Source organism: Chrysemys picta, chromosome 3 (genome assembly GCF_011386835.1).
Source record: "Chrysemys picta bellii isolate R12L10 chromosome 3, ASM1138683v2, whole genome shotgun sequence".
In the NCBI taxonomy this organism is placed as follows: Eukaryota; Metazoa; Chordata; order Testudines; family Emydidae; genus Chrysemys; species Chrysemys picta.
This window is the reverse complement of record NC_088793.1, coordinates 150022104-150049013: the sequence shown is the minus strand read 5'-3', so window position 1 is coordinate 150049013 and position 26910 is coordinate 150022104. Positions and strand designations below refer to the sequence as shown.

General features: G+C 42.3%; 1 protein-coding gene across 1 annotated transcript in view; it reads right to left on the bottom strand.

The window, feature by feature from the left end:
• DNAH8 (dynein axonemal heavy chain 8) overlaps positions 1–26910 on the bottom strand; it is a 595636-nt gene that overhangs the window by 91464 nt on the left and 477262 nt on the right. Inside the window, exons 65-73 of the mRNA XM_065589982.1 lie at positions 26253–26417; positions 25533–25759; positions 24917–25035; positions 21519–21622; positions 15492–15668; positions 12711–12878; positions 11363–11575; positions 7391–7528; positions 6696–6823 (exon numbers count right to left, since the gene is read on the bottom strand). Coding sequence (XP_065446054.1) covers positions 6696–6823; positions 7391–7528; positions 11363–11575; positions 12711–12878; positions 15492–15668; positions 21519–21622; positions 24917–25035; positions 25533–25759; positions 26253–26417 — 1439 coding nt within the window. The remainder of the gene's footprint in view (positions 1–6695; positions 6824–7390; positions 7529–11362; positions 11576–12710; positions 12879–15491; positions 15669–21518; positions 21623–24916; positions 25036–25532; positions 25760–26252; positions 26418–26910) is intronic.

Below are 26910 nucleotides of genomic sequence, written 5' to 3'. Positions count from 1 at the left end.
AACGTCTACTACTGTTATATATGCCATCATGTGCCAGCAATACTCCTCTGCCATGTACATATGGTCCCTACATAAAAGAATAAACGGACACAAATCAGACATCAGGAATGGTAACATACAAAAGCCAGTAGGTGAACACTTCAACATCCCTGGATATTCTATAACAGATTTAAAAGTCACTATTCTTGAACAAAAAAAACTTCAGAAACAGACTTCAAAGAGAAACAGCAGAACTAAAATTCATTTGCAAATTTAACACCATCAATTTGGTCTTGAATAGGGACTGGGAGTGGCTGACTCATTTCAGAAGCAGCTTTGCCTCTCCTGGAATTGACACCTCCTCATCTATTATTGAGAGTGGACTACATCCACTCTGATTGAATTGGCCCTGTCAACAATGGCTCTCCACTTGTGAGGTACTCCTTTCTCTTCATGTGTCATTATATAATGCCTGCATCTGTAACTTTCACTCCATGCATCTGAAGAAGTGAGTTTTTTACCCACGAAAGCTTATACCCAAATCATAGAATATCAGGGATGGAAGGGACCTCAGGAGGTCATCTAGTCCAACCCCCTGCTCAAAGCAGGACCAATCCCCAGATGGATTTTTGCCCCAGATCCCTAAATGGCCCCCTCAAGGATTGAACTCACAACCCTGGGTTTAGCAGGCCAATGTTCAAACCACTGAGTTATTCTGTTAGTTTTTAAGGCCTCACCGGACTCCTAGTTACTAGTAGGTAACCTCTATTTCAGTCACATTTCTGGCTGAAGTTATGGCAATAATGACTGTCATCATAAGAGACAAATAATATAAAGAACTCTCAGCCAAAGGTTCAAAAGGTGGCTTCAAGAGTGCACCTAAACTACATTAAGATCTCAAGGAGGGACAGGATTTCTCAAAGGGGGATTGTGATGGGGATTGTGAGGCTCTGCTGGGCATGCTCCAACTGGAAGTCAGGTATAAAAGCCTGCAAAGCTGCTCAGTCAGGGCTGGCTGCTGAGGAGGAAGGACGTTCAGCAGAGGCTTCAATCCGGAAGATGCTACAGCCCTTACCTATGAGAGCTGAAGAGCCAGAAACCTGGAGCAGAGGCCTGTCGCTAACAGAATTCTAGGGAGTGTTGGGTGCTGATGAGCCTGGAGCTGAAGAGCCAGAAACCTGGATCAGAGGCCTGCAGCTATTGGAACCCCAGGGAGTGTCTGGTGCTGGGGAACCTGGAGACCCCAACGCCATATGGACTAGTGCTGCCAGAGAACCTGTAGAAAGTGACCCAGGGAAGGTAGGGGAGTGGTACCTCCCACCATGATGAGGTCAGCGTGTTTCAGGAGGATTCCCCGCTGACCCCGTGGCGGACCGCTCTGCCACTGGCAGGGCCCTGGGTCAGGGCCTGGTGGAGTCAGGTGGGCCCAGGCCCCCCTACCAGGGGCTGCCGCCCCCTTGCGATGGCCCCCAGTTACCTGATCCCCTGGTTTGCCTCCAAAGGGGGCAGTGTGGACTCCTGCCGTTAGGCCGTGCTATCCCACTAAGGGAGGGGGAATTAGGCGGACTCTGGACATTGGGCCGCACTGCCCTAGGGGCAAATTGCATGGACTCCGGCTGCTAGGCCGCATTATGCCACTCAGGGGGAGATAATATACAGACCCTGGCCATTGGGCCACACTGTGCTGACTACCGGGGGTGTCTTTAAATACAGGCATAGGCGTAAAGAAGCGGGGTTACCTCTCGCCCCCCCCGACTCAAGGGGTCAACAAGATAAAAACCAGCCACAGGGATACATATTAGAGTGCCTTTTCATAAACTTCTTATCTGTATTATGCACAAACAGCATTTTGCCGTCAACTAAAAAATGGCAAGCAGAGATAGCTTCCAAATGAACTTTCAAAGAGGAGTTAGATAATTCCTCAATTTTTAAGTGTATTAAATATTCTAAAATGCAAGGTATGGAACTGAAACAGGAGAATGAGATTTTCCCCTTTTGCAAGCCATAAATCTTGTCCATTTCAAATTGTACCACCTGGTAGACAGCTTTCTAGAATTAGGCAGTACATTCTGCACCAACGAGGTAGCTTCTCAAACTGAATGGCATAGCCATTTTGTATAATTTCTAGGACCCATTTGTCCAAGGTAAAAGCCTTCATTTGGCTGATAAATGGGCTAGCTTGTCTCCAAGCAGACAAAGGAAGGGCCTTGCTGATTGGTTCTTGACTCTCAATTCTCACATCAAATCTCAAGAGAGGAAGAAGAGAACCACCTTTCTACCTATGTAATCAATCTTCCCCTCTCTGTCTGCAGGGGAAGAATGTGCCTGTCCAGATCCTGATCTGCTGCTGGCAGCAGTCAGTACCAGTGAATCAGGTGTAGGGTGCATATGAACATATGAAAACCCCTCAGAGAGTATCTAAAATAATTTGTCTGCCTTCTTGGCTATAGGCTGATAAGAGGCAGGAGTGGATGAAACAGTCTTAGCAGGCTGGAGCAAACTATCAAGGATTGGTAAGGGCATCATATTTTTGGAAGTAGCCCCAAAGAATGTCAAACACCAAATAAGATGTCTCCTCCAGGCTCTGAATGCATATCCAAAGTGGACACCATATGATCCACTAAATCATGAAACTGCAGAGTGTTCCCAGAATGGGAGGAGGCAGAAGCCACTCTAACATGCTCATTTGGTGACAAATCAGGATTATAGTCTGCATCAGCATACTCCTATTCGAAAAAAGAGGCGCTATCTTCTCATCCTCTTCTTCAGACAGAGTATCAGGCACCACTATCTGAGATGCAGCTGTAGCTGGTGGAATCAGATGTAGGACTTCGCCACTACTGGATCCTTTACAGATGAAACATCACCTCTTCATCCATACAGAAGACATATGAAAAACTCCTCTAATAAGATCATGGAACCCAGTATTGCCAGTCTTCCCAGCAACTGGGATTTGGGAACAAACCTGCAGGACCAGGATCAGAAGAAGGGCTGAACCAGGAGGAAACAGATCTTTTATTCTATCTCTTTCCTCCTCTAGGTACAGATCTGGCCTCAGATCCACGATGGAATTCACCACAGACAACAAATCCAGAGGGAGGGCAGAAACAAACTGAGAGAAAACTCTTCATGGAGAGTCTTAGGAGGAGGAGGTACAGGCAAACCAGGAGAAAGGCTAACTATCTCTTCTGATCTTCTTTTCTCAGGCGAAGGAGATGCCAAACTCAGAACTGGCAAAGCTTATCTGTTTATCAAGGCTCTCTGATTCTCAATCAGATCCAAGGAATGCCCAGAAGCTGAACAATGCACATCAGCTACAAAAATAAAAGTCTTCTTCAGAACCAGAAGATGGACCCAGAACCAGAGCAAGGATTATGGCCAGAGCCAAAGACTTTGGGTGGCACAGGATCCAATTAAATAACCAAATCCATCTTATTGGCTCCTGAAACTGAGACCAGAACCAACCTTGTTTTTGTGACTGTAAGGTTGTCAGAATTGGATGGAACTGATAAATCTGACATGTGGGATCTGGCACTGCTAACAGTGGTTGTCTTTTCCCTAGAATTCTTTGGAACCGAGACAGCCAGAGTTGACAATGTGGCCCTTGATTCCAACAAAGGCAGCTTCAAAGGCCTGACTGCTGGAGCAGTGGGAACTGCAGCTGGACTTGACAAAGGTTCCGATTTCCTGGAACCCTTACACTACTTTGACTTACTGAAGAAGTCACAGGAGCCAAAACTCCCACAAAAGAGTGGTCCTCTCCCAAGCACTTGAGTCACCTAATGTGGACATCAGATGCCAGGAAGACAGCAGAGTATGAACCATACCTCTGGAATCCCAGCTTCACATTCTTAGGTTCTTCCATAACCTGGAACTGATCTAACAACCTATACTCATCACTAAAGTACAACCCTATGATGGAAGGAAAAAAAACACGGATCCAAATGGACCAGAGCGGTTCACTTCCGTTTAGACAAGCAGTTGGAAGGAACTGAAGTGGTAGAAGGTGCTGCATCCCCTTATATAGCCTCGCCCTCAGAATGTTCAGAGGTACTGAGTGGAGAGGGGAGAGCGGGGTATGAGAGCACTGTAATGGACACCACATGGAAAAGGTTCTACCATTAGGCACCACTAGACTGTGCAATACCCATAAGTGGGAATATGAAGATGTGACTACATTTTTCATGGTTGGAGCTACTGCTGCACCAATCTGAGACTCCCAAACTCATGAAATCTCTATGTTTATCATTTGCTTTTCATCAAAAGTCCTCATTTAATTCGTATGATGTCCTCAAAGGAGATGTCTATGGGAAACCATGTATCTAATAAATATTGAAGGTGAAGTCAGCACTGCATGAAACAAATAAACATTTAAAATATAAAACAAAATGGGAGAAAAAGAACTGTCAATTTGTTCTTCTGTGAGAGGCAGGAAATCTGGTGGTTTAATCCTGGGGCCACCAGCAACAATATTGGACCATCTCTGAATTCCACAGATGGGAGGCACTACACATTAGTGATGAATGAGGAAAGAAGCTGTGCAGCAGCATACTTCAAAACTTTTAGCCGAGAGCCTCTTCCCAATGCATAATAGGCACTTTTCATGCCCATCTACAACAAGGAACACAGCTGCACAAAAGGAACACTTCTTATATCCTATTTTCAGAGATGAAACCACCACTTTAAGGTAAGGTCCAATGAGACCCCAAAACAGCAAAGTTCAACAAACAACCGAAAAACTCGAAAATTTACTCTAAGATAGAGTATATACTGTACATAAATATCTGAACTAGTTGTGAACTATCTACAATTGTTTTTATGTAAAATAACATGACAGAGAAAGGAAGGATAATGTCATAAACAAGAATTACATTTTCATTACTCAGTCGAATGATCATATCAAATAAATGGGATAAGCCTATTGCTACTCATTAACAGTTTTAATCCTGTGTAGTTATTTGACTACATTTTTACTTCCATAAGAAATAATTTTCTCCATAGATTCATATCCTTTGGATACCTGTGCCTGACGAAGTGTACTGACCAGAAAGACAGCGAGAATTTTAATTTTAATAAAGTTCTAGCATGCACTCTCTTGGCCTCTTCCCATTATAAGCAAGTCTCCACCACATTTATTTTAAATCTATCTAAGCTTTTCTAATGTACCTATTGCTGTTGTATCTTGGTATCCTATACATAAATTACATCCAAAAAAACTACTTTAAAAGTACATTAAGGTTGCAAAGTCAGCACTCAAAAGACATGCCAGAATTAAGGTTGCCTATGCAGACAACATTATGATACAATATTTAATTGCATGGTCATTTACTATTTCAGTCCACTAAACTTCCAGCCTCCCTGGGCTGTTTGGTTCACAGGCTGCCAACCTGCCTTGCTCCCAGGCTTCCCTACACTGAGGCTTTCTGGGCAGCCCCCTGTCTAGAGCAATGGTTCTCAACCAGGGGTACATGTACCCCGTGGGTACGCAGACGCTTTCCAGGGGGTACAACAACTCATCTAGATATTTGCCTAGTTTTACAACCAGCTACATATAAAGCACAGTTCAGCCAGTGCAAACTAAAATTTCATACGGACAATGACTTGTTTATACTGCTCTATATACTATACACTGAAATGTAAGTACAATATTTACTGGTATATTCCAGAGGATTTATTTTATAACTATATGGTAAAAATGAAAAATTAAGCAATTTTTCAATAATAGTGTGCTGTGACACTTTTGTATTTTTATGTCTGATTTTGTAAACAAGTCGTTTTTAAGTGAGGTGTAACTTGGGGGTACGCAAGACAAATCAGATTCCTGAAAGGGGTCCAGTAGTCTGGAAAGGTTGAGAGCCACTGGTCTATAGCCCAGGAGTTTACCTTGTCACCAGCCACGGGTTTTCCTCCTCCATTCCCCCCCGCCCCACATTCCTATCATCAATGTGGGGCAGGGGTAGGCAACCTATGGCACACGTGCTGAAGGTGGCATGCGAGCTGATTTTCAGTGGCACTCACACTGCCCAGGTCCTGGCCACCTGTCCAGGGGCTCTGCATTTTAATTTAATTTTAAATGAAGCTTCTTAAACATTTTAAAAACCTTATTTATTTTACATACAACAATAGTTTAGTTATATATTATAGACTTATAGAAAGAGACCTTCTAAAAACGTTAAATGTATTACTGGCACGCAAAACCTTAAATTAGAGTGAATAAATGAAGACTTGGCACACACTTCTGAAAGGTTGCCAACCCCTGATGTGGGGGGTTTCCCTCCACCCCCATCCTCTTCCATCATTAACCTAGGAGTTTCCCTTCCACCCCCTTGTCAGCCCAAGGGTTTTTCCTCCTTCTTCCTCCCATTTTATGACATAGGAGGAAAGAGCAGCACTGGGGGACAGGGAGACTGAGATGGGCAGCGGCATTAGTACATTCCTGAAACAGAATATTCCCTTTCATGGGACATTCCAAAGCTTGAGATTTTGCTCTAATTCAGAATGAAAACACCCAAACACCTGGAATTTTCTGTGGGAGAAAACTTCTATTTTCTAGATATGTTAGTATCATTTGTTATGATTTTTCTCAAATTCCATGCAAAATACAGACTATAACAAAGTTTGTGCACTGTAAATTACCTATGGAAGGGTATTTTATTGGCAAATAGTGTCTTTGTATTTTATAGACATCTTGCTCTTTTGTCTAACAGATACTATACCTGTTAATCTGAGTTTTGAACTCCTTACTTTGCTGAGTCCATCTAACTTTCTCACCACTCAATCCATCTATAAGTGCAGAGGCTGCTTGCATCTTTCTTCTGCACACATCTGCATCATTCAACAGGTCCTAAAATTGGACAAGTTTTCCTGTCTCATTAAACTTTCAAATTCTATTATTCAAAGACCTTTACTATATTTACAAAATTTATAAACTATTTTTTATCAAGAATACTTACCTGTTATTGAATACTAGCCCTATGCATGGAGAGACCCAAACAAATTTTTTAAAGGAAAACTGAGGAAGTCAAGAACTGAGACCCCTACTGGAGCTTCAAAAAGCACTAGGCCCTGAATGGATGTGCAGCTTGGTTCCTGGTCCCCATGTTTCACACAAGTGGCTTTTAAAATAAACAATTTTCCTAGCTAAGTTTTAAAATCTTCAGAATTAAACTAACATAAGCAAAATGCTGTTGCATTAAAAATCACTTTTCTATAAAGGGCAAGTACTCCCTGAGCCATTGCATCATAAAGAAGAGGGGTTAAATGGAACTCATTTGTAGTAATTACACATTATTCTCCAATTTATCTTTCATTGTATTCTGAACAGATTGAACCAGTAAACACAAACTATATAACTCTTTAAAGTTTCAGTGTGCAAACCATTTTTTATATTCATAAAATATTTTTATCTCACCATTTTCTCCTTCATTGCTGCATCAAATTTTGCTTGCACTTTATCCAGTTCAGCTTGTTTCTCATCTAATAATGCCTGAGCTGTGGCTAACTCTGCATTAGCTACTTTCAAACGTCCTTCTTGTTTTGCTAAATTAGACTAAGAATAAAGCATAGTTAGACAATAATGGCATACAACAAAAAAATCTGTTATTTTAAATCTGCTCCATTGTTAGTCAACAGGGACAGAAATACAAATCTGTGCGCCACAATATAATTATTAAATAAACACCATGAAATATGTATTTTAAATTATTTCCTTTTCCAAACAATGTCACTTAAATCCATACTTCTAAATCTGTATTTATGATTTTTGTATTAGCATAATAATGTAAGAAATTGGCTTCCTGCTCCAGGGAGCCAATTTTAAAATAATATTCTGGTCTCGGAAGATGTCAGATGCCTTACTGAGCAAGACAGAGGCATGTTGAAAAGAGCATTACAATCAGGATCCTGGAAAAGAGAACATCCCTTGGGGCTTTGTTGTTCAGCTCTCTGTTTTATTTTATTTATATAATTCATGTGTTCTGCAATGGCAGCTAATCATGAGTTTAGGAGATTTGTCCAGGATCATAACCTGACACTTCTTGAGAATCATAGCCGTAGGCCAATAAGCCACTCAATTGCATCCAAGTAGATATTTTTACTAATGACAGGGAAACTTTCTGGTCATTTTTCTTTAGATTATCAGCCTGCAATATACTGTTGCTCCTGCCAGGTTTGATATTTCTATCAATGTCTACAAGATTACTGCTGAAGTTTTGAAATCACTGTGCAGATTTCCCTCTATATTACCTTCTATGGAATTTTTGGGAAAGAAGACCTGTAAGCTGGTAGGCTATCTTACTGGCGCAGAAAGGAACCAGTCTCACACCCAAGTCCATTTCAGGTCCTTGCCTCAGGGTACAATTGATTTTTCAAACACAAAACTCAAGAGTAACATCAAAATAAAGTAACTCCTCTGACCAACGAGGGCTGCAGCACCAGAAGCTTTCCCCTGGCCCATCTCAACCCCTGGAAAAAAGAACACTCTTTCCTTAAATTCCCTGCTGAGATATATGACAGGCAGGTAGCCCTTAACTCTTTCTGGCTGTTTTACCTTGACCCAAGCAGCCTTCAGTGAAGGAGCTATACCTTTCACTCATAGGGCTACTGCTGTGTTGGCTGTAGGAACACACATTAGTTCCTATAATTTAACAGATTTCCATACATTTTTTTATATAACATGTTAGCTTTATACAGCAGTTTCCATTCAAAACCTATGATGCCTTCTATGCAGAAGACTAAAAGGAAAACCTGTATCTAATTTTGTTTGGAGGAGGACAACTTCCCTTCGTTTTTGAACCTTCTTTCCCCCATTTTGCCTGATTACAATTATTATCTTGTGTCTCTATTTTTAAAGTATTCAGGTGGAAGATCCTCTTGTGGGTTTCTGGCTCTAGTATTATAGCTGGAACATAGTAAAAACAGGCAACTTTAATTTAATTTACTGAGGTGGTACTTCATATTAAAGCTTTTGGAGCAGAAGTGCTTGATACTGTGTGCCACTGGTTACAGCGATGAAAGAGGCTTCTAGGGATCAGACTGACTAGAAACCTGGTGTGACGTTGTGCAGTCTATATGGTTTTATAAAAACTTGATAATAAGTCAATATAATGTAACTGAGATAGTTTTAGAGAAAATACGGTAATAAGTGAATGTAAGTAACTGGGATATGCCTCACGCAAAAGGTCTCTTGTAAGGTATCATTACAAAGCTTATAATCTACTGAGTGTGATCATCTGATTTGTATAAATGTACCACTCTTGTATCTAAAACTAGAAATATAAAATGTAACTCTGAGGGCCTATTGTAATTGTGTAAAGTGTGGACCATTAATGATGGTTTGGAATCTTGATGACTCCCATTGTCTGCAGATGGCTGTATTTACCTGTGAGTCTTCCTGTATATGTGTGTGCTGGCAAGTGAGTAATGAAGTCTTGCAGTGACATGTGATCATGTCACCTGAACTGGAATCCATCTTTAACCTGGTGCTTTTCCAGTGAGGGGGGGGGAGTGGAAACCCAGAGAGACAAAGAGTTCCCGCCTTATGCAAAAGATATATAAAGGGGGGGAAGAGAAGAGAGAAGAGGAGAAGCCATCATGAAGAATCCCCTAGCTACCACCTGAGCTGCAACAAGAGCTGTACCAGGGGAAAGAATTGTGCCCAGGCCTGGAAGGTGTCCAGTCTGAGAAAAACTTACTGAAACATCTCTGAGGGTGAGATTATCTGTATTTAGTTTGATTAGGCATAGATTTGCGCATTTTATTTTATTTTGCTTGGTGACTTACTTTGTTCTGTCTGTTACTACTTTGAACCACTTAAATCCTACTGTCTGTATTTAATAAAATCACTTTTTATTTAGTAATTCACTCAGAGTATGTATTAATACCTGGGGGAGCAAACAACTGTGCATATCTCTCTATCAGTGTTATAGAGGGCGAACAATTTATGAGTTTGCCCTGCATAAGCTTTATGCAGGGCAAAACGGATTTATCTGGGTTTAGACCCCATTGGGAGTTGGGCATCTGAGTGCTAAAGACAAGCACGCTACTGCGAGCTGTTTTCAGGTAAACTTGCAGCTTTGGGACAAGTGATTCAGACCCTGGGTCTGTGTCTGGAGCCAGACAGGAGTGTCTGGCTCAGCAAGACAGGGTGCTGGAGTCCTGAGCTGGCAGGGAAAACAGAAGCAGGGGTAGTCTTTGCACATCGGGTGGCAGCTCCCAAGGGGGTTTCTGTGATCCAACCCGTCACACCTGGATTGGATCAAGGTTACTAATGATTTTGCTCTGTAAGCTAGACCAAACATTATGCCATTCGGGAAGTCAAATGAGAACCCTATTATGCAAAAGAGATAGAACTGATTCAGCAAACTGATGCTAAATATCAAGGCCATTGATCAAGGAAAGGATCATCCTGAAGTAGTATATTTAGTTCAGGATTGCAACTGACACTGACAAGGGCTCTGTACTCTCTGCCAAAAATGTGAGATGAATCAAATGACTTCTTTTCCTTTTTCAGATGTTTTTGAAGAAAATCTTGAATCCATGACTAAAACAAGAATAAGGAAAATCGCTCACACAAATGTCATGCCTAAAGTAACTTTCATAAAGAAGATTTTGAAATTTTTCTCTCAATGCCCTCAAAGCCAAAGGAAATCAACCACTATGGGAGTGTCATGGCATCCCAAACACAAATTGTGTTCTTTGTTAGGGAAATTTTTGTATGCATAAAATGCACCTTTTAAATCCTGATTTCTTATCACTTTCAATTATAATGGTCTGAAGACAAATAGGTTTGAAGAAATTAAGATTTCTAAAATAACAAAATTGGCTACTCACTACTAAATTATGTCAAATTAAATTAAGAAACAAACAAGAAAAAGCCTTCCTCCTATTTTGAAGGAATCATGGAGAAAAGAGACAATTTCTTTTGAAAATCCAGCAGTCCCAAGATTCACAGGGTATGTCTACCCAGCAAAGCAAAACCCGCAGCTGGCCCCTGCCAGCTGACTCAGGCTCATGGGTCTCAGGCTGTGGGGCTGTTCCATTGCTGTGTAGACTTCCCGGGCTCATGCTGGAGCCTGGGCTCTAGGACCTTGTGGGATCTTAGAGGTTTTTAACATTTCAGAGACCTCCCTGGCATGCAGCAGATACAATTTCACGAGGGAAGTTAAGATTATTCTGGGTCTTTGATGGAGGAAGAGTGAAAATCCATTTATTCATCACATGACTATTTTCAGCCAATTTTGAAGGGTTTTTTCACATTCATAACAACTCTTGATATGCCATTTTAATGGGCCAACCCTGATAGTAAATTTCTGCTACAAAATAAAACAGTATATGTATTTTAATTCACTAATTACAAGTATAAAAAACAAAGATTATATTTTACCTTAAGAGGTAAAACTTCTCTGTTAATACCATAAAATGTTGCCATGGCTTGTGTCCAAGACAGGAGTCCTGCCACATTACCACAGACTTTTTTACCATTCTCAAAAGTATAGTCCTCCATGTTAAAATAAGGCTGTAGTAATTCTACTGTTTCTTCATTGATACTATCCTTAGCAAATTGTTGGAGACTCTGCAGGAATGGACCACTCATAAGCTGCAAAAACAAAACAAAAATCAGCTTTAGTAATTATTTGATATTTTACATTCCAAAGTTCAATCTTTCATGATTGAGTAATTGTTAGAAAATGACCCTAAAGTACAGAAGGAGCAATCTGTTACAGTTAATATGAAGGGGAGAAACTTTATTGTACTAACTCCTCCTACAATTTTATTTAACTAGTCTTTCAACTGTTTTAAAATTAAGAGAGGCTACTTTCCAATACCTGTTCCTCAAGAGTCACCTCTATGCAATCCAGCTTCTGGGATGGTGGCCCCTGGTGAAGAGCTCACACGGCTCTCTTCAAAAACGTGGCTTTTGGGAGGTGCATGAGTGATCCTTCATGGTAGTGAGACATTGGTACCCACATCTATTTAAGTAAGTGTAGTGCCTCAACCATCTCAACTCCTTCTCTTGAATCACTGAGACTTGTCTGTATGAAGAACTCCAAGATACAGGAGAAGGTTGGTGCAAAATGTGAATGCACAGAAGTAATTCTTGAAGAAATTAAGGTTATTCACCTATAACCAGAGTTCTTTAAGATGACCTCTGCACATTCACACTCTAGGAATGCACTGGTGGTGCAGCTTGGACAATAGAACCTTTTCATAGTAGTGCCTGTTGGCACTACTATGAAAACAAAATAACTAGTTTTAAGATGGAGCTTGATAAGTTTATGAACATGATTATATGATGTGATTGCTTATGAAAGCTTGGGGCTGGACTCAATCACCCAGAAGGTCCCTTCCAATCCTACGTTTCTATGAATGTTCTGAGGGAGAGGCAATAAAAGGAGCTGAAGTGCCCTGGCCATCTCCGTTCCTTCCACCGCCTCCTCAGGTCCACAGTTACAAACAGGACTCTAAGAAAGAAGGCAAGGAGGGCAGGGAGTGTCAATGTGCAGAATCCATCTTGAAGAACTCTGATTAATGGTGAGTAACAGTCATTTCTTCCTCAATGTCTCTGCACATTCCCACTCTTGGAATAGTGTGATAAGCATATGTTTGCGTTCATGTTTTGAGGATGTATGTCCCTATTTTGAACAAGGATTTAGCACCATAATTCACTGATGTTCATTTTTTTTATTGTTTTAGAAAATGTTCAAGACTTGCTGCCTGGAAATTCTACTTACTTTTAGTGACTCTCCCCAGGATGGTTTGCAGCAAGGCTTTTCTGGATCCTGTGTAACTGAGTCTATTTTCTTTTGGAACAGTAACAAACAGCAATCCATAATCCTCATGATTAGATGAGGGGGTTTTGCAAGTTTCCGAACTGTAGCAATATCCACTGGTTTGATAGTCTATATTGGGAGGGGGAAGAAGGGGGGAGAAAAGTGGACTTATTGCTTAGTACCATTTTATAGATTTTTTCATTCAATACTATATTAATTAATTATTAATTATTATTATTATTCCAATTTTCATTTTTGTGCTTGAGGGAAGTTTGATTTATGAACATACAGTATATATGAGTTATTGGGATTACTTTACTAAACTTTATAGTTCTATGTCCCTGAAGCTGATTTAAAGAAATATATACTGCACAGCTATATGTTTTCTCCATCCCCATGTGAAAATCAAAATTAAATACAAGTAATACAGGCATTATGGAATTAAGCTGTTATATTTAATAGTGATGAAAAATTAATTGTAAATTGGTGTTACTTAAAGTGTAATGTTCCTGGCAGAAGAATATACAAGGGCAAGAAAATGGCTTATGTGGGCATTTGGTAAATGGAATCATTGAGAAGGTATTAAAGTACTGTATTGCTGCTCTTTGACTTTCTATTAGTGTCACTTTGAGATCACTGCTTAGATAAATATTTATTCAAATGAGAAACCTATCTGTAAATGAAGCGAAGTGATTAGACAAATATTGTGTCAGCATATCAAAACAGCAGTCTAATTTGTGCCAACAAAATATATGCATGCTGCTATTTTCATAACAAAGAGGTAATTATATCTACAAAATGGAATTTTCAGGATGCATGCAAGAGTTTTTAAAGTCTGGCCCTTCCTATCACCAATGTGGACTTCAATGTTTCTGAGTGGATGATGCTTGATTTTTCTTGCTTGTGATTAACTGAACCCTTCTCTTGGTATAACTATTAGTAATTGGAGCAGGAGATAGACTGAATCCATAAGACATACTGATGGTTTTATCTCTCTATGCCACTTCCCCCTTTCTCCATGGTTCTCTGCTTGACTACTGTTCAGAGTACAGCAGAACAAATCAATGAAGATCTGAAATGCAGTAATGCTTCATCATTTGTTAACTGCTCTTATGATCCCTCTGACCTACTTTGTTCCTTTCTCTTTAGTTCCAGAAAGATATACACAAAATCCATTAATGGGAGAGGGAGCATCCATCCTTCAGACTCCACTCTTGCTAAGGAACTATGGAAAGATGTGAGTGATCTAACAAGATAATGAAAAGCCATTATTCTCGCACTAAGAGAATACTTTCCAAGTCAGACTGGAAGGAATTCTAGATTCTATTGACACCTTTAAAAATGGTTACTAATCTTCCATAACTGCTGTTCTTTGAAATGTGTTGCACATGTCCATTGCACTCTTGGTGTGTGTGTGCCCCATGCAGAATTGTGGGAAATTTTTCCATCAACAGTAGCCATCGGAGCAACTTGAGTGCCCTCTGTTGCCGTGCATTACAGCATGACAGTATAAAAGGCCCAGCCACTCACGAGTTCCCTCAGTTCCCTCTTGCTGGACAACTTTGATGCAGAGAAGGGCAGGTCATGGAATAGACATGTGCAACACATCTCAAAGAACAACAATTATGGAAGGTTACTAACAGTTTTTCTTCTTCGAGTGATTGCACATGTGCTTTCCACTCTCAGTGATTCACAAGTCATAAAGTAGGAGGAAAGATCAGAGAACATGTACACACAAACTGGAGTACAACTCATCCAAATTTAGCATTGTCTCTAGAGTAATGAGTGATGGCATAATGTGATGAAAAGGTGTGAATGGAAGACCAGGTTGCTGCTCTACAAATTTCCTGGATAGGGACATGAGCAAGGAAAACCACAGAGGTTGCTTGCTATCTTGTGGAATGTGCTGTCACTTTGCTGCCAGATCATAACATACACAAATACAGAAAGTCATCCAAGACTAAATTCTTTGTGTCGAGACCAGGTGACCCTTCAGCCTGTCCACAGTGGCCATGAATAATTTGGTTGACAAACAGAACTGGTTAGTCCTGTCTATGTAGAACGCCAAAGGTCTCCTAATATCTTTGGTATGCAGGCATTGTTCCTCCCTATTGGTGTGTGGTTTTGGGTAAAAAGTAGGTAAGTAAATTAACTAGTTAATATGAAAATTTGATACAACGTTGGAGAAGAATCTTGGATAACGGGGAAAGTATACTTTATTCTTAAAGAAGATTGTATAAGATGGTTTGGATGTCAGAACACACAGCTCGGCTATCTTTCTGGCTGAAGTGATAGCTACTAGGAAAGCCACCTTCAGAGTTAGGTGCAGTAAGGATCATGTTGATAGAGGCTCAAAGGGTGAGCTGTCCCAATGGATACCACTGAGGGGAAAAATTCTGACTGTGCGTGGGGCATGCGCACATCAAATGTGCAATGCACATGTGCAATCACTCAAAGAACTTTTGGGAAGATTTACATCTAAGCCTTTGTAATTGTTAAGTGGCTAGATGGAAGCAGGACCTGGAGGGATATTCATTCCTCTCTCTTCCAAGCAGAGATATGGATGCACTTGGAAGTAAAATATGGACTCCACAACTATTAACAAAAGGCTTGCGTAAAACTGACAAGCTCAAATGATGGCTATGAACATGAGGTGAACCCTTGTCTGGCTGATATTAGCCATTCTTTCATCATAGGAGACAACACCTGGAAGACTGATGAAAACCTACAAACTTTACTCACATTCAGTGCAGCTTCTGCTTCTTCTAATGCTGGTCTAGCTGCCTCCAGTTTGGTCTCTGCTATCACTTTTTCTGAATCAATTTCATCTACAATCTTTTGTGCTTTGTCCTTCACACCTTGGACTTCATTTTTTACTTTAGCTGACGCCTCAGCACTTACTGTAACTTCTGCCAGCACCTAGCATTAACAATAAATAAACAAATAGTGTAAAAATATGGAAATATGAGAACAAATGAATACATTTGCAAATATAATGAAATCAGAATACAAAAGGGTTGTTTCTTGGTTAATGTTAGCTACATATGGTACATATATAATTTTACTATGGAATGGAAAGTAGCAAAATTTCATGGCTAGAGGTGGCAAAAATGGTATTCCCCTGTAATACCTGACTGGGATCCTTCCACCAATTTAATGATAAGAGGACTTCTCAAGGATCCTGCCCTCTCATGTCAATGTGCTGTTCGTTTGGAAGGTAAATGGATTTCAACCACCCTTGCATGCAGTGAAGTTGATGTCTGGCATGCTGTGTTACATATGTGCAAGAGACCATGTAATGTTTTAGACCAGAGGTGGCCAACCTGTGGCTCCGGAGTCACATGCAGCTCTTCAGAAGTTAATATGCAGCTCCTTGTATAGGCACCGACTCTGGGGCTGGAGCTACAGGCACCAACTTTCCAATGTGCCGAGGGGTGCTCACTGCTCAACCCCTGACTCTGCCACTGGCCCTGCCCCCACTCCACCCCTTCCCGCCCCCTCCCCTGAGACTGCCATGCCCTTGCTCCTCCCCAGAGCCTCCTGCACCCCAAGAAACAGCTGATCGGGAGGTGCAGGGAGGGAGGGAGAGGCGCTGATTGGTGGGGCTGCCAGTGGGTGGGATGCGCTAGGAGCGGGGGGTGGGGGGAGCTGATGGGAGGCTGCTGACTTATTACTGTGACTCTTTGGCAATGTACAGTGGTAAATTCTGGCTCCTTATCAGGCTCAGATTGGCCACCCCTGTTTTAGACACATTCTTACCAGGGTTTGAGAACAGTTTTATAATTCATAACAAGATCTGTCACAACTTTGAAACTATCTTGAGGTAGGTATGTTTTTGCTGTAGTAATGTTGTAGAATCTAGAACTGCCTGTATGAATTCTATCCTCTGGGTTACCACTAATGATGATTTTTGTTGTTGATGGTGGTGAAAAGCTGACAGATCTGATTAAATGAATCTTTCATCTGCTGAAGTGAACTCCCTCAAATGAGCCAATCATCAAGGTAAGGATAAACTTGTATTCCTTGTCTTAGCCCTGGTCCACACTACAAGTTTAGGTCGAATTTAGCAGCGTTAGATTGAGTTAACCCTGGACCCGTCCACACGACGAAGTCATTTTTGTCGACTTAAAGGGTTCTTAAAATTGATTTCTGTACTCCTCCCCGATGAGGAGATTAGTGCTGAAATCGACATCGCCGAGTCGAATTTGGGGTAGTGTGGACGCAATTCGATGGTATTGGCCTGCGGGAGCTATCCCAGAGTGCTCCATTATGCCTGCTCTCCCTTTTTTTCCTCCTGCAGCTGCAAATGTTTCAACGTTCCCCCTATCATCTCCATCCCAGAGGTTAGAGAAGATAAGAAGATGAAAAAAACCGCACTCGCGATGAAATATTCTCTGAGCTCATGCAGTCCTCCCACATTGAAAGAGCTGAGCAGAATGTGTGGAGGCAAACAGTGTCAGAGTCCAGGAAAGCAGAAAATGAACGCAAGGACAGGAGGGACAAGTGAGATGAGAGGTGGTGGGAGCAAGAGGAGAGGTGGCGGGAGCAAGAGGAGAGGAGACAGGATGCAATGCTCAGGCTACTGGGGGATCAAACCGATATGCTCTGGCGTCTGGTGGAGCTGCAGGAAATGCAGCAGGAGCACAGACTGCTGCCGCAGCCCCTGTGTAACTGCCCGCCCTCCTCCCTAAGTTCCATAGCCTCCTCACCCAGATGCCCAAGAACGCTACGGGCACCCAACCACTCCACCCCAGGGACTGCTCAAGCAACAGAAGGCTGGCATTCAATAAGTTTTGAAGTGCAGGGTGGCCTTGTCCTTCCCTCCTACCCTCATCCACCACCCCACCCGGTGATCCCTCCTCACCCACCCCTCCCGGGCTACGTTGGCAGTTATCCCCCTATTTGTGTAATGAATTAATAAAGAATGCATGACTTTGAAACAACAATGACTTTATTGCCTCTGCAAGAGGTGATCGAGGGGGGAGGGCGGCTGGCTTACAGGGAAGTAGAGTGAACCAAGGGGGTGGGTTTTCATCAAGGAGAAACAAACAGAACTTTCACACCGTAGCCTGGCCAGTCATGAAATTGGTTTTCAAAGCTTCTCTGATGCATAGCGCACCCTGCTGCGTTCTTCTAATCGCCCTGGTGTCTGGCTGCATGTAATCAGCAGCCAGCTGATTTGCCTCAACCTCCCACCCCACCATAAATGTCTCCCCCTTACTCTCACAGATATTGTGGAGCACCAAGATAGGGATATGCGTTCCATCTATCGTCCCACCACAGTCAGGGAATCCCATTGCAGCAAAGCCATCCACTATGACCTGCACATTTCCCAGAGTCACTACCCTTGATAGCAGCAGCTCAGTGATTGCGCTGGCTACTTGGATCACAGCAGCCCCCACAATAGATTTACCCAGTCCAAATTGATTACCGACTGACCAGTAGCTGTCTGGCGTTGCAAGCTTCCAGAGGGCTATTGCCACTCACTTCTCAACTGTGAGGACTGCTCTCATCTTAGTATTCTCGTGCTTCAGGGCAGGGGAAAGCAAGTCACAAAGTTCCATGAAAGTGCCCTTACGCATGCAAAAGTTTCGCAGCCACTGGGATCATCCAAGACCTGCAACACTATTCAGTCCCACCAGTCTGTGCTTGTTTCCCGGGATCAGAATCAGCGTTCCATGGCATGAACCTGCCCCATTACCACCATGATGTCCAAATTGCCAGGCCCGTGCTTTGAGAGAAGTCTGGGTCCATGTCCTCATCGCTATCGGGAACCCGCTGTCGTCGCCTCCTCGCCTGCTTTTGCAGGTTCTGGTTCTGCACATACTGCAGGATAATGCGTGAGGTGTTTACAATGCTCACAACAGCAGCAGTGAGCTGAGCATGCTTGCCGTGGTATGGCGTCTGAAGGAGAGCAGAAAAGCAGAGTTGCAGTGGAATCGGTGAATGACAATGGATGCCACGAGAATAGATATTTATACTGAATGACGAGAGGACCTGCGAGGTGGATTCATGGCACCAGGAGAGCAGAGTTGCAGTGGAAGCGGTGGAGGATGACAGTTAGCACTGCACACATTTCCCAAGTACCCAGGAGCCCATGACAGACAACATGGAGAAATTCGCTGTTGGGGCAATATCAGTAGAGCAGAGTTGCAGCAGAAGCATCGTATGGCGATGATGATGGTTTGCAGTTCTACTACACTGTCTGCTGACAGCAGCACCCAGGATACAATATCGGCGGTGTCATTGAGCTGAGCTGAGCAGGCTGCATGCTTGCCGTGGTATGGTGTCTGCGCGGAAAAAAGGTGCAAAACGATTGTCTGCCATTGCTTTCACAGAGGGAGGGGTGACTGACGACATGTACCCAAAACCACCCGCGACAATGTTTTTGCCCCATCAAGCACTGGGAACTTAACCCAGAATTCCAATGGGCGGTGGAGACTGCAGGAACTGTGGGATAGCTACCCACAGTGCACTGCTCCGTAAGTCGATGTTAGCCACGGTAGTGAGGATGCACTCTGCCGACTTAATGCGCTTAGTGTGGACATACGCAATCGATTGTATAAAATCGATTTCTAAAAATCGACTTATAAGATAAGGAGATATATCTATCTCATAGAACTGGAAGGGATCCTGAATCATAGAATATCAGGGTTGGAAGGGACCTCAGGAGGTCATCTAGTCCAACCCCCTGCTCAAAGCAAGACCAATCCCCAGACAGCTTTTTATCCCAGTTCCCTAAGCGGCCCCCTCAAGGATTGAACTTACAACCCTGGGTTTAGCAGGCCAATGCTCAAACCACTGAGCTATCCCTCCCCGTTATTGAGTCCAGCTTCCTTCCTGCACTAGGCAGGACCATGTACTGATTTTGCTCCAGATCCCTAAGTGGCCCTCTCAGGGATTGAACTCACAATCCTGGGTTTAGCTGGCCAAAGCTCAAACCAGGAACAGAATCAGACTACACAATGAAATGCCATGTGTTGTAGTTGTGTTGGTCCCAGGATATTAGAGAGCCAAGGTGTGTAAGGTAATATCTTTTATTGGTTCAATAAAAGATTTTACCTCACCCACTGTGTCTCTCTAAGGAAATGAAAGGCATACTGAACTTGTGTTTTTCTTCAGGCAGCTGTTCCAGGGATCTAATCCCAAGTGTAGAAATTGTACTTGGACATTATTGTGTGCTATTATCTTAATTACTTCTATAATACTTATATATGCAAATCACTTTATAGACAAATAAAAAATGAAGTCTTGGGCTCAAAGAGCTTTGTTTTGTTTTCTGTTTAGTGTTTTTTACTTATACACACATATGCCCCATCCCCAACCCCCAGACACGTGCATGGTTAGTTGTGTGGCTAGGAGACAGTGAAGAAAATAAGGCAAGGAGTAAAGAAAGATGACTGCAGAGAGGTAAAAATGGGGCTAATTTGATAAACAGAAGACCATACTGCAGAAGAGTAGTTCTTGTATCTTAGATAGTCAAATCTTCTGGATTCTCTTTCTCCAAATGCTGATCAAAAATATTTCCTTCTTCTGACTTATCTATGACTGCCAATTCCACCAAGGACCAGAGGGCAGGGTGATAAGAAAAGCACTGGAACCCCTGCTCTGTCACTTAATAAAGTCAATCTCTTTGCCATAGCAGGGATCAAACCCAGACAGAACCAGAGGTCTTTGCTGGCTTAAGTATCCCTTGGTTTGCCAGAAATATTTTGCCATTATATTTGAATTCCAAAATGTCAAACAGTCTGTGCAATTTTTTTCCTGAACTGCCAACACCACAAATCTTATAATTATCTGGGTGTTAAATGGAAGCAATAGAAGCATACTATTGTCTTGTGAGGTGGAGGAAGAGGGCCTAGGCTGTGGAAACAGCCTTAGAATCATCAACCTATTCCTCTTCTCCTTTCTCTTTCAGGTCAGTTTCCAAGAGACCATCACCAAGGCTGATGAGTAGTGTGGAGTGTCCTTGAGAAGAGAAGATGCTACATCTGCTATTATGCCAGAATAATTTGATTCCCCACAGAAACACTTTCATTAATGACAGATCAGGCTCCTCTGTGGTCTCTTTGCTGAGCATCATTTTTAAAATTATGCTTACATGCACAACCCACTGGACCAGCACTGTGCAAGATCACAGGGACACTTTACTTTGTTGTTGCAAAACAAGAACCACTCAAACTTGATTTTTCTTTCTGGACCTACCATATTAAAGCTGAGAAGAATCACACAATGACACAGAATTGACTAACACTAAAAAGGTCCAGCTATTGAATATTAACAAATTGTCTTAATTTAATACATATAACTTAACCAAAATTAACTATTAATAACCCTCAAACCAAGCTGTATTACAAAAAAGAGCACAGAAACAAGCAATGAGACCTGCTGCTTATAGAGGAAAGAAACTAGGAAATGCCGGGCCCCGCAATTCTTTATATAGTTTTTCCACCATCTCTCTCCCCAGTGGGTTCCACCATGGCAGCTTTAGTTTCTGTTGGGACTCCTCAGGCGCCTCACTGGCAGGGCTACTGTGGAGCCTGTGCTGAAGTAGCATACACAGTTGCCCTTGGCACATCCCCTCCTTGGACAGGGGCAGGCTCTTTTGGGGTTACACCCATTTCCTGCAAGTTCCTTGATAAAGAGGATGTTGTGGACCTTTTACACTAGTACAGTTCCCCCATGCTATTTTTTTTATTTATTTTTTTGCCACCAGAGGACATTAAAGTGAATCTAGATCACAAATATGTTTAGCAACTAAGTACTTACTTTATCTGCCTTTACAGAAGCCAAAGCCAGTTCCTTTTCTTTCACTGCCAATTCCAGAGAGAGTTTGGCAACAGATTCACTGGCTTCCATCAGCTTAGAGAGACCTATCAAATATAAGATAATCATGGCAGTTCAGAAAGGTGAAGAACAATGCTATATTTTTGATAATTCCCAACTCTTCTCCAATCTGTCCCCTCACACCCACCCTCCAATTATTCCCCTCTCTCATTCACCTGCCCAGTAGCTCACAGTCTCCTACCCTGGGCTTCTCATCCAATCTTAGTCTCCTTCCCCTTCACTCTTCTCAGGGCCTTTGTCCTAGTGCCCCCTTCCCTGTCTCCTAGTCCATGTCTTCTTGCCCAGCCAATCTCAGCCTCTTTCAACCCCTGGCCCCATTTTTTTGCCCCCTGCCAGATTCCACTTCCAGTCTCTTCTCCCCACTAGGGCCCTTTTCTCAATCTGCTCCTCCCACCTTTCCACAGTCTGGCTCTTGTCCCTTCTGCATTCAAGTCAGGCACCTTTCTCCTCCATGTTGTATAGATGCCAATAGGGTGACATTGAGAGAACAGAAGAGACACTCTCCCTGCTGTCAGTTCCAATGCCCAGCCTCAGCAGCCATGAGCTGCAATTGCAGGGAAAGTCATGCTGACCCCCAGTAGCCCAGGGATGGCAAATGCACACTTCAGTTACCATGCAGGAGCTGAGATAGACTGGAGCATGTTAGTGCAACTGGAATCTTCAGAGATTTTAGCAGCAAAGCTCTAATAAATTCCTATTAAGGATATGCAAACTATGTTTTTTCAAAGTGTTATAACTTGACTGAATTTGGGCAACTTTTCATGGGAACAGCAAAGGGCACATCCCTGATACAAATGTAACTCCACATGTTGAATTTCAAATCCCTACTCCAAAGCACGGGGGACTTAGATCTTCTCAATTAAATAGCTGTAAGAATTTTTTTAATATGGCAAAATAATTTATTTTTTCTAATCTCATTCTTGCAAACAGTGGTCCCATTTTGACTATAACTTTTCAAAATGTTCGATCTGAGTGTCACGGGGCAAGTGCACTCTGTCCCTTCTTTGGGGTGGAGGAAGGGGAATTATAGCCCTGCAGATGAGTCTATCAGACCATCCTTTGCCTCGGGGCAGTATGGGCTAGTGGGCTAGAGTCAATATGGATGCCCTTCCTCTCAGGGCTGCATGGCCTAATGGCCAGAATCAATACAGCTGCCGTTCCTTGCAGGGCTGGATGTTCTAATAGCCAGAGTCATTACGGCTGCCCTTCTTCAAAGTGCTGCATGGCCTAATGGCCAGAGTCCTTACAGCTGCCATTCCTTGCAGGGCTGGATGGCCTAATGACCACAGTCAGTATGGCTGCCCTCTCTCACCGGGCTGGGTGGCCTAATGGTCGGGGCGTGGTGATGGCTGGGGTAGGTTCCCAGCCTAGGACCCTGTCATAGGTGAGTGTACTCAAAACTGGGTCAGCAGGGATCCAACCGAAACACGCTGACTTAATTCCTGATCCTACAACTGGATCAATGACTCATCCCCCTGGGCTACTTCCTACCCTGTCTTCCAGTGGCATGGTCCACGTGTCTCCAGCCTGTGGTGCTTCCGACCATTCCAACACCTCCTGGGTGTCTGTGGGTAGCTGAGTATCTACCCAGGTCTCAGCAGGCTTGGGTCCCCTGATCTGGGGCTCCGACAGCTCCTTGGTGGGAGCCTGCATTGTGTGTCCTCTCTCCTCGGCAGTCCCTCCTGACTGAGCTGGGTTACTCCCTTGTATACTAGCTCTCCATTTGGAGCATATCCAGCTGGAGCAAGGGGACATGCCCAGAGTACAGGGTTAACCCCTCTTGTTCAGTGCAGCATATGTGCACCCCATCACACTGATGCAGACACCCAGCATGGAAAATTTCCACCCAAACAGTTAAAGTATGGCAAAGTTATAAGAAACTGAAAACACAGTCTTATAATGGCAAATATCTGGCAACCTTAGTAATAGGCAGCACTGCCAATTCTGCCTATAGTAATCGTAGAATCATAGGGTCGAAGGGACCTCGAGGGTCATCTAGTCTAACCTCCAATTGAATGAACTTAGGGCTTTAAAAAAAATACTACAAGCACTAGCTTCAGACAGAAAAAGCATGTAACCTCCCTCACACTTCTGCCTGTCTCAGCCACTTCTCCAGCCACGTTCAATACTGTAGCTGGGGTAGGAGGCAAAGTGACAGTTTGTGCTGAATTCTCACTGCTAATGCAGAAACTTCAGAGAAAGGATTGGCATGATTTTAAGCTGCCTCTTCTACCCCCAAGCCAATCAGTCAGGTGTTCTTTCTAGCCATTTTTAACTTCCCCTTTCTGTTACAAAAGCTAATTTGGGAATATTAAGTATTTATGTTTAACAGAAGGAATGCTCAGATAGATGATTAAACTAGTTTTAATGCTGTATTTGTATCACTCTTACCATACCAAGGGACTTGGCCAATTGATGTTGCTACCTGTAACACAGCATGCACTCACCGACGCGGCGCTTCCTGCTGGTTACCTCGGGAATTAGTTCATCCCAGCCTCAGAGCACCTCCTGCTGGCCATTGCTTGTCTTTCCATTATCAATCTCCACCACCATAATTCAGGCCCCACGTCCCTCCCAGCCCACGGTGCCCTTTCTCCTGCGTACTGCCCCGCAGCAGTGCCCACACACTTGGGGTCCTCCTCTCCCCAGGGAACACCAATCCCCTAGGCCCACTTCGCCTCAGTGACCCACAGCCAGTCTTCATCTAACCCCTTCCCTCAGGGGCAAACTGCAGTCTGAAATGGCCACTCATCATTGGCAAGGGGATTGGACCGGCTGCTCTTCCTTCCCTGGCTGCTTCCCCACAGCCCTAGTACCTCCTCCGGCCCTGACAGCAAGGCCTCTGCCTGGGGGTTTGCCAGGCTGGAGCTCCCCCAGCTCCTCCTGCCCTTCCCCAGCACTGCGCTGTCTAAGGTATTCTTTGCTCTTTCAGGCAGCCAGGTCCATCTCTCTCCAAGGCTGGAGAGAGACTCACTACCCCTTCTGGTCTGCCCTCTTTTATACCGGCTTGACCAGCTCTGATTGGAGGCCTCCTGCCTCTTCCTGATTGGCTCTCAGCCCCAACCCTCTCCAAGGGCTAGTTTTTAACCCTTTTGGAGCCGGAGCGGGGTGACTGCCCCGCTACACTACCATATATAGTACTCTGAAGTAACCATAATTTGAGTTACAAGGTTTAACATACACATTTCAGGTTTGGGCTATTTGACGGTGATACAAAAGGCGAATGATCCTAAATGATCTGTGAATGAGAAGCCCAACAATAAAACAGAGGTCATCTGGGACCATATCTAAGATTTATCTTTATTCCCTATTCATCTTACCTATTTGCATGCGCTCAGCTTGTTCATTAATGTTTCCTAGCTTTTCAGAATAAACATCTTTGTAACCATTTATGAAAGAAAGATAAGATTTGGGTGTAACATGAGCTCTTCGTCGATATCTGAAAGGCAGAAATTTAACAAAATTATAATTTAATATATAACTTTCATATAGTATTCATTGGAGATCTAAATAGCCACACTACTGTACAGGTCTTCAGTTTTAACTGAATTATTTTTTAAAACACAGAAAGCAAATATTATATGGAAAGAGAAGCATTTCATGCAGTCAAAATGCAGCATCCCTTCACAATGATAATACTTAATGTCACCTTTTATGTGCAATTACATCTGTCCTTATCCACACAAGCTATATTAAAGTTTGTTGTACCATTTTTTATTCTTATCCTACAATGGGAATAAGGTTAATGGAGTTGCCACATACTTGTGATTATTATGGATGACTTTTGAATTTATCAAATACAAACTTCATTTCTGTATTAATAAACTGGAAAAGACAATTATTGTTTCATATATTATAGTGCCATAAACATTATTCCATACATAGTAGTAATATTTTTTGTAGTTGCTCAATTTTTAAATTTGTATAAAATGTTACCTTTGGAAATAATTCTCACAGCTCTCAGAAACCATATCATGAAAGAGGCCCATGGTTTCTACTACTTGTGCTTTAACTTCAGAAGAACAAACAATATTAAATTCTGAAAGGAAGTAACTGGCTACAGCAACAAGGGCTTCTTTAGGCCATCGATTGAACCAGTCCATTGTGCAGCCTGATATCAGACCAGGAAATTTCAAAGAACGTGCACGGAACTTCTCACCAACCTAACAAGAGTAACAGTTTTAAAACAATGCTTAATATAGTATGTGTGATAATATATATGATTTTATCCAAAACGTTAACATGTAGATAAAATCTAAGCAATTTTTTTTTCTAATTCTTATAACATCATGCATAGTTTTTACTCTATATCTGCATCCTATTCTTTTTTATTATCTTGATATCCTCAATAAAATTAACAAAACAGTAGAAAAAAAACTCATATCAAAGATGAATGCTACTTAGTGTTTTAAAACTTCAGTTAGTTGTACATTAATTTCAACTAAAAGCTTTACATCCACTAACACCTGCTTTGAGGGCCCTTGTTTTTCCGGCAACAATCAAGGACTTCAGTAAAACCTAAAATACTGAAAAATTGCATTCAATGCTTGATATATGTCCTGACATTTAAATTATAAACCTTGAATGATCACATCATGTTTTATATGGGAATCTACCCACAGAAATAAACAAGATAGTTATAAAAAGAAAACTCACTGGAGAAAAGCAGAGAACAACATGCAAATTCTTCTTTGACCGTGATATAAAATACTCATAAAGATTATCAAATGTAGGAGGAAATCGAGGCAGCTCTTTTTTCATCACAGATATTAATCCTTGTGTAATTTCATCCAACTCATCCCGAGCAAATAAATTAGAAATCTTTATACAAAACCAAAATTGACAGAAAAAGAAATTGCATTAATTTAACTGACTTATAATATATTTTATAATTGTAATCTATCTATCCATCTATCTGTCTCTACAAACACAGACACAATTTAGATGAACTAAGGGCCAAATTCTTCCCGATTTACACCCTATGCAACTTCATTAAAGACAATGGATGTTAGGGAAAAATAAAGCCCTAAACTAGCAAGTTCACCCTTCGGTAATGGTGGCCTTTGAAATGCCCTCCTCACTTATTTTCTCCCTAATGCTTACATAATCTCTCTGAATCAAGTTCACATTGGAGCATGGCTGCATCAGGAAATACTGTATTTTTATGAGCAGAAAAAGGTATTCTTGCAAGATTACTGACCTAAACCCAGAAATTTATATTGAGATTCAGTTTGGGCCCCGAATGTCCCAAATTTGAGATATCTGGGATTTAGATCCTTTCTAGTCCCATTAATTATTAAAAAAATCAACGGCA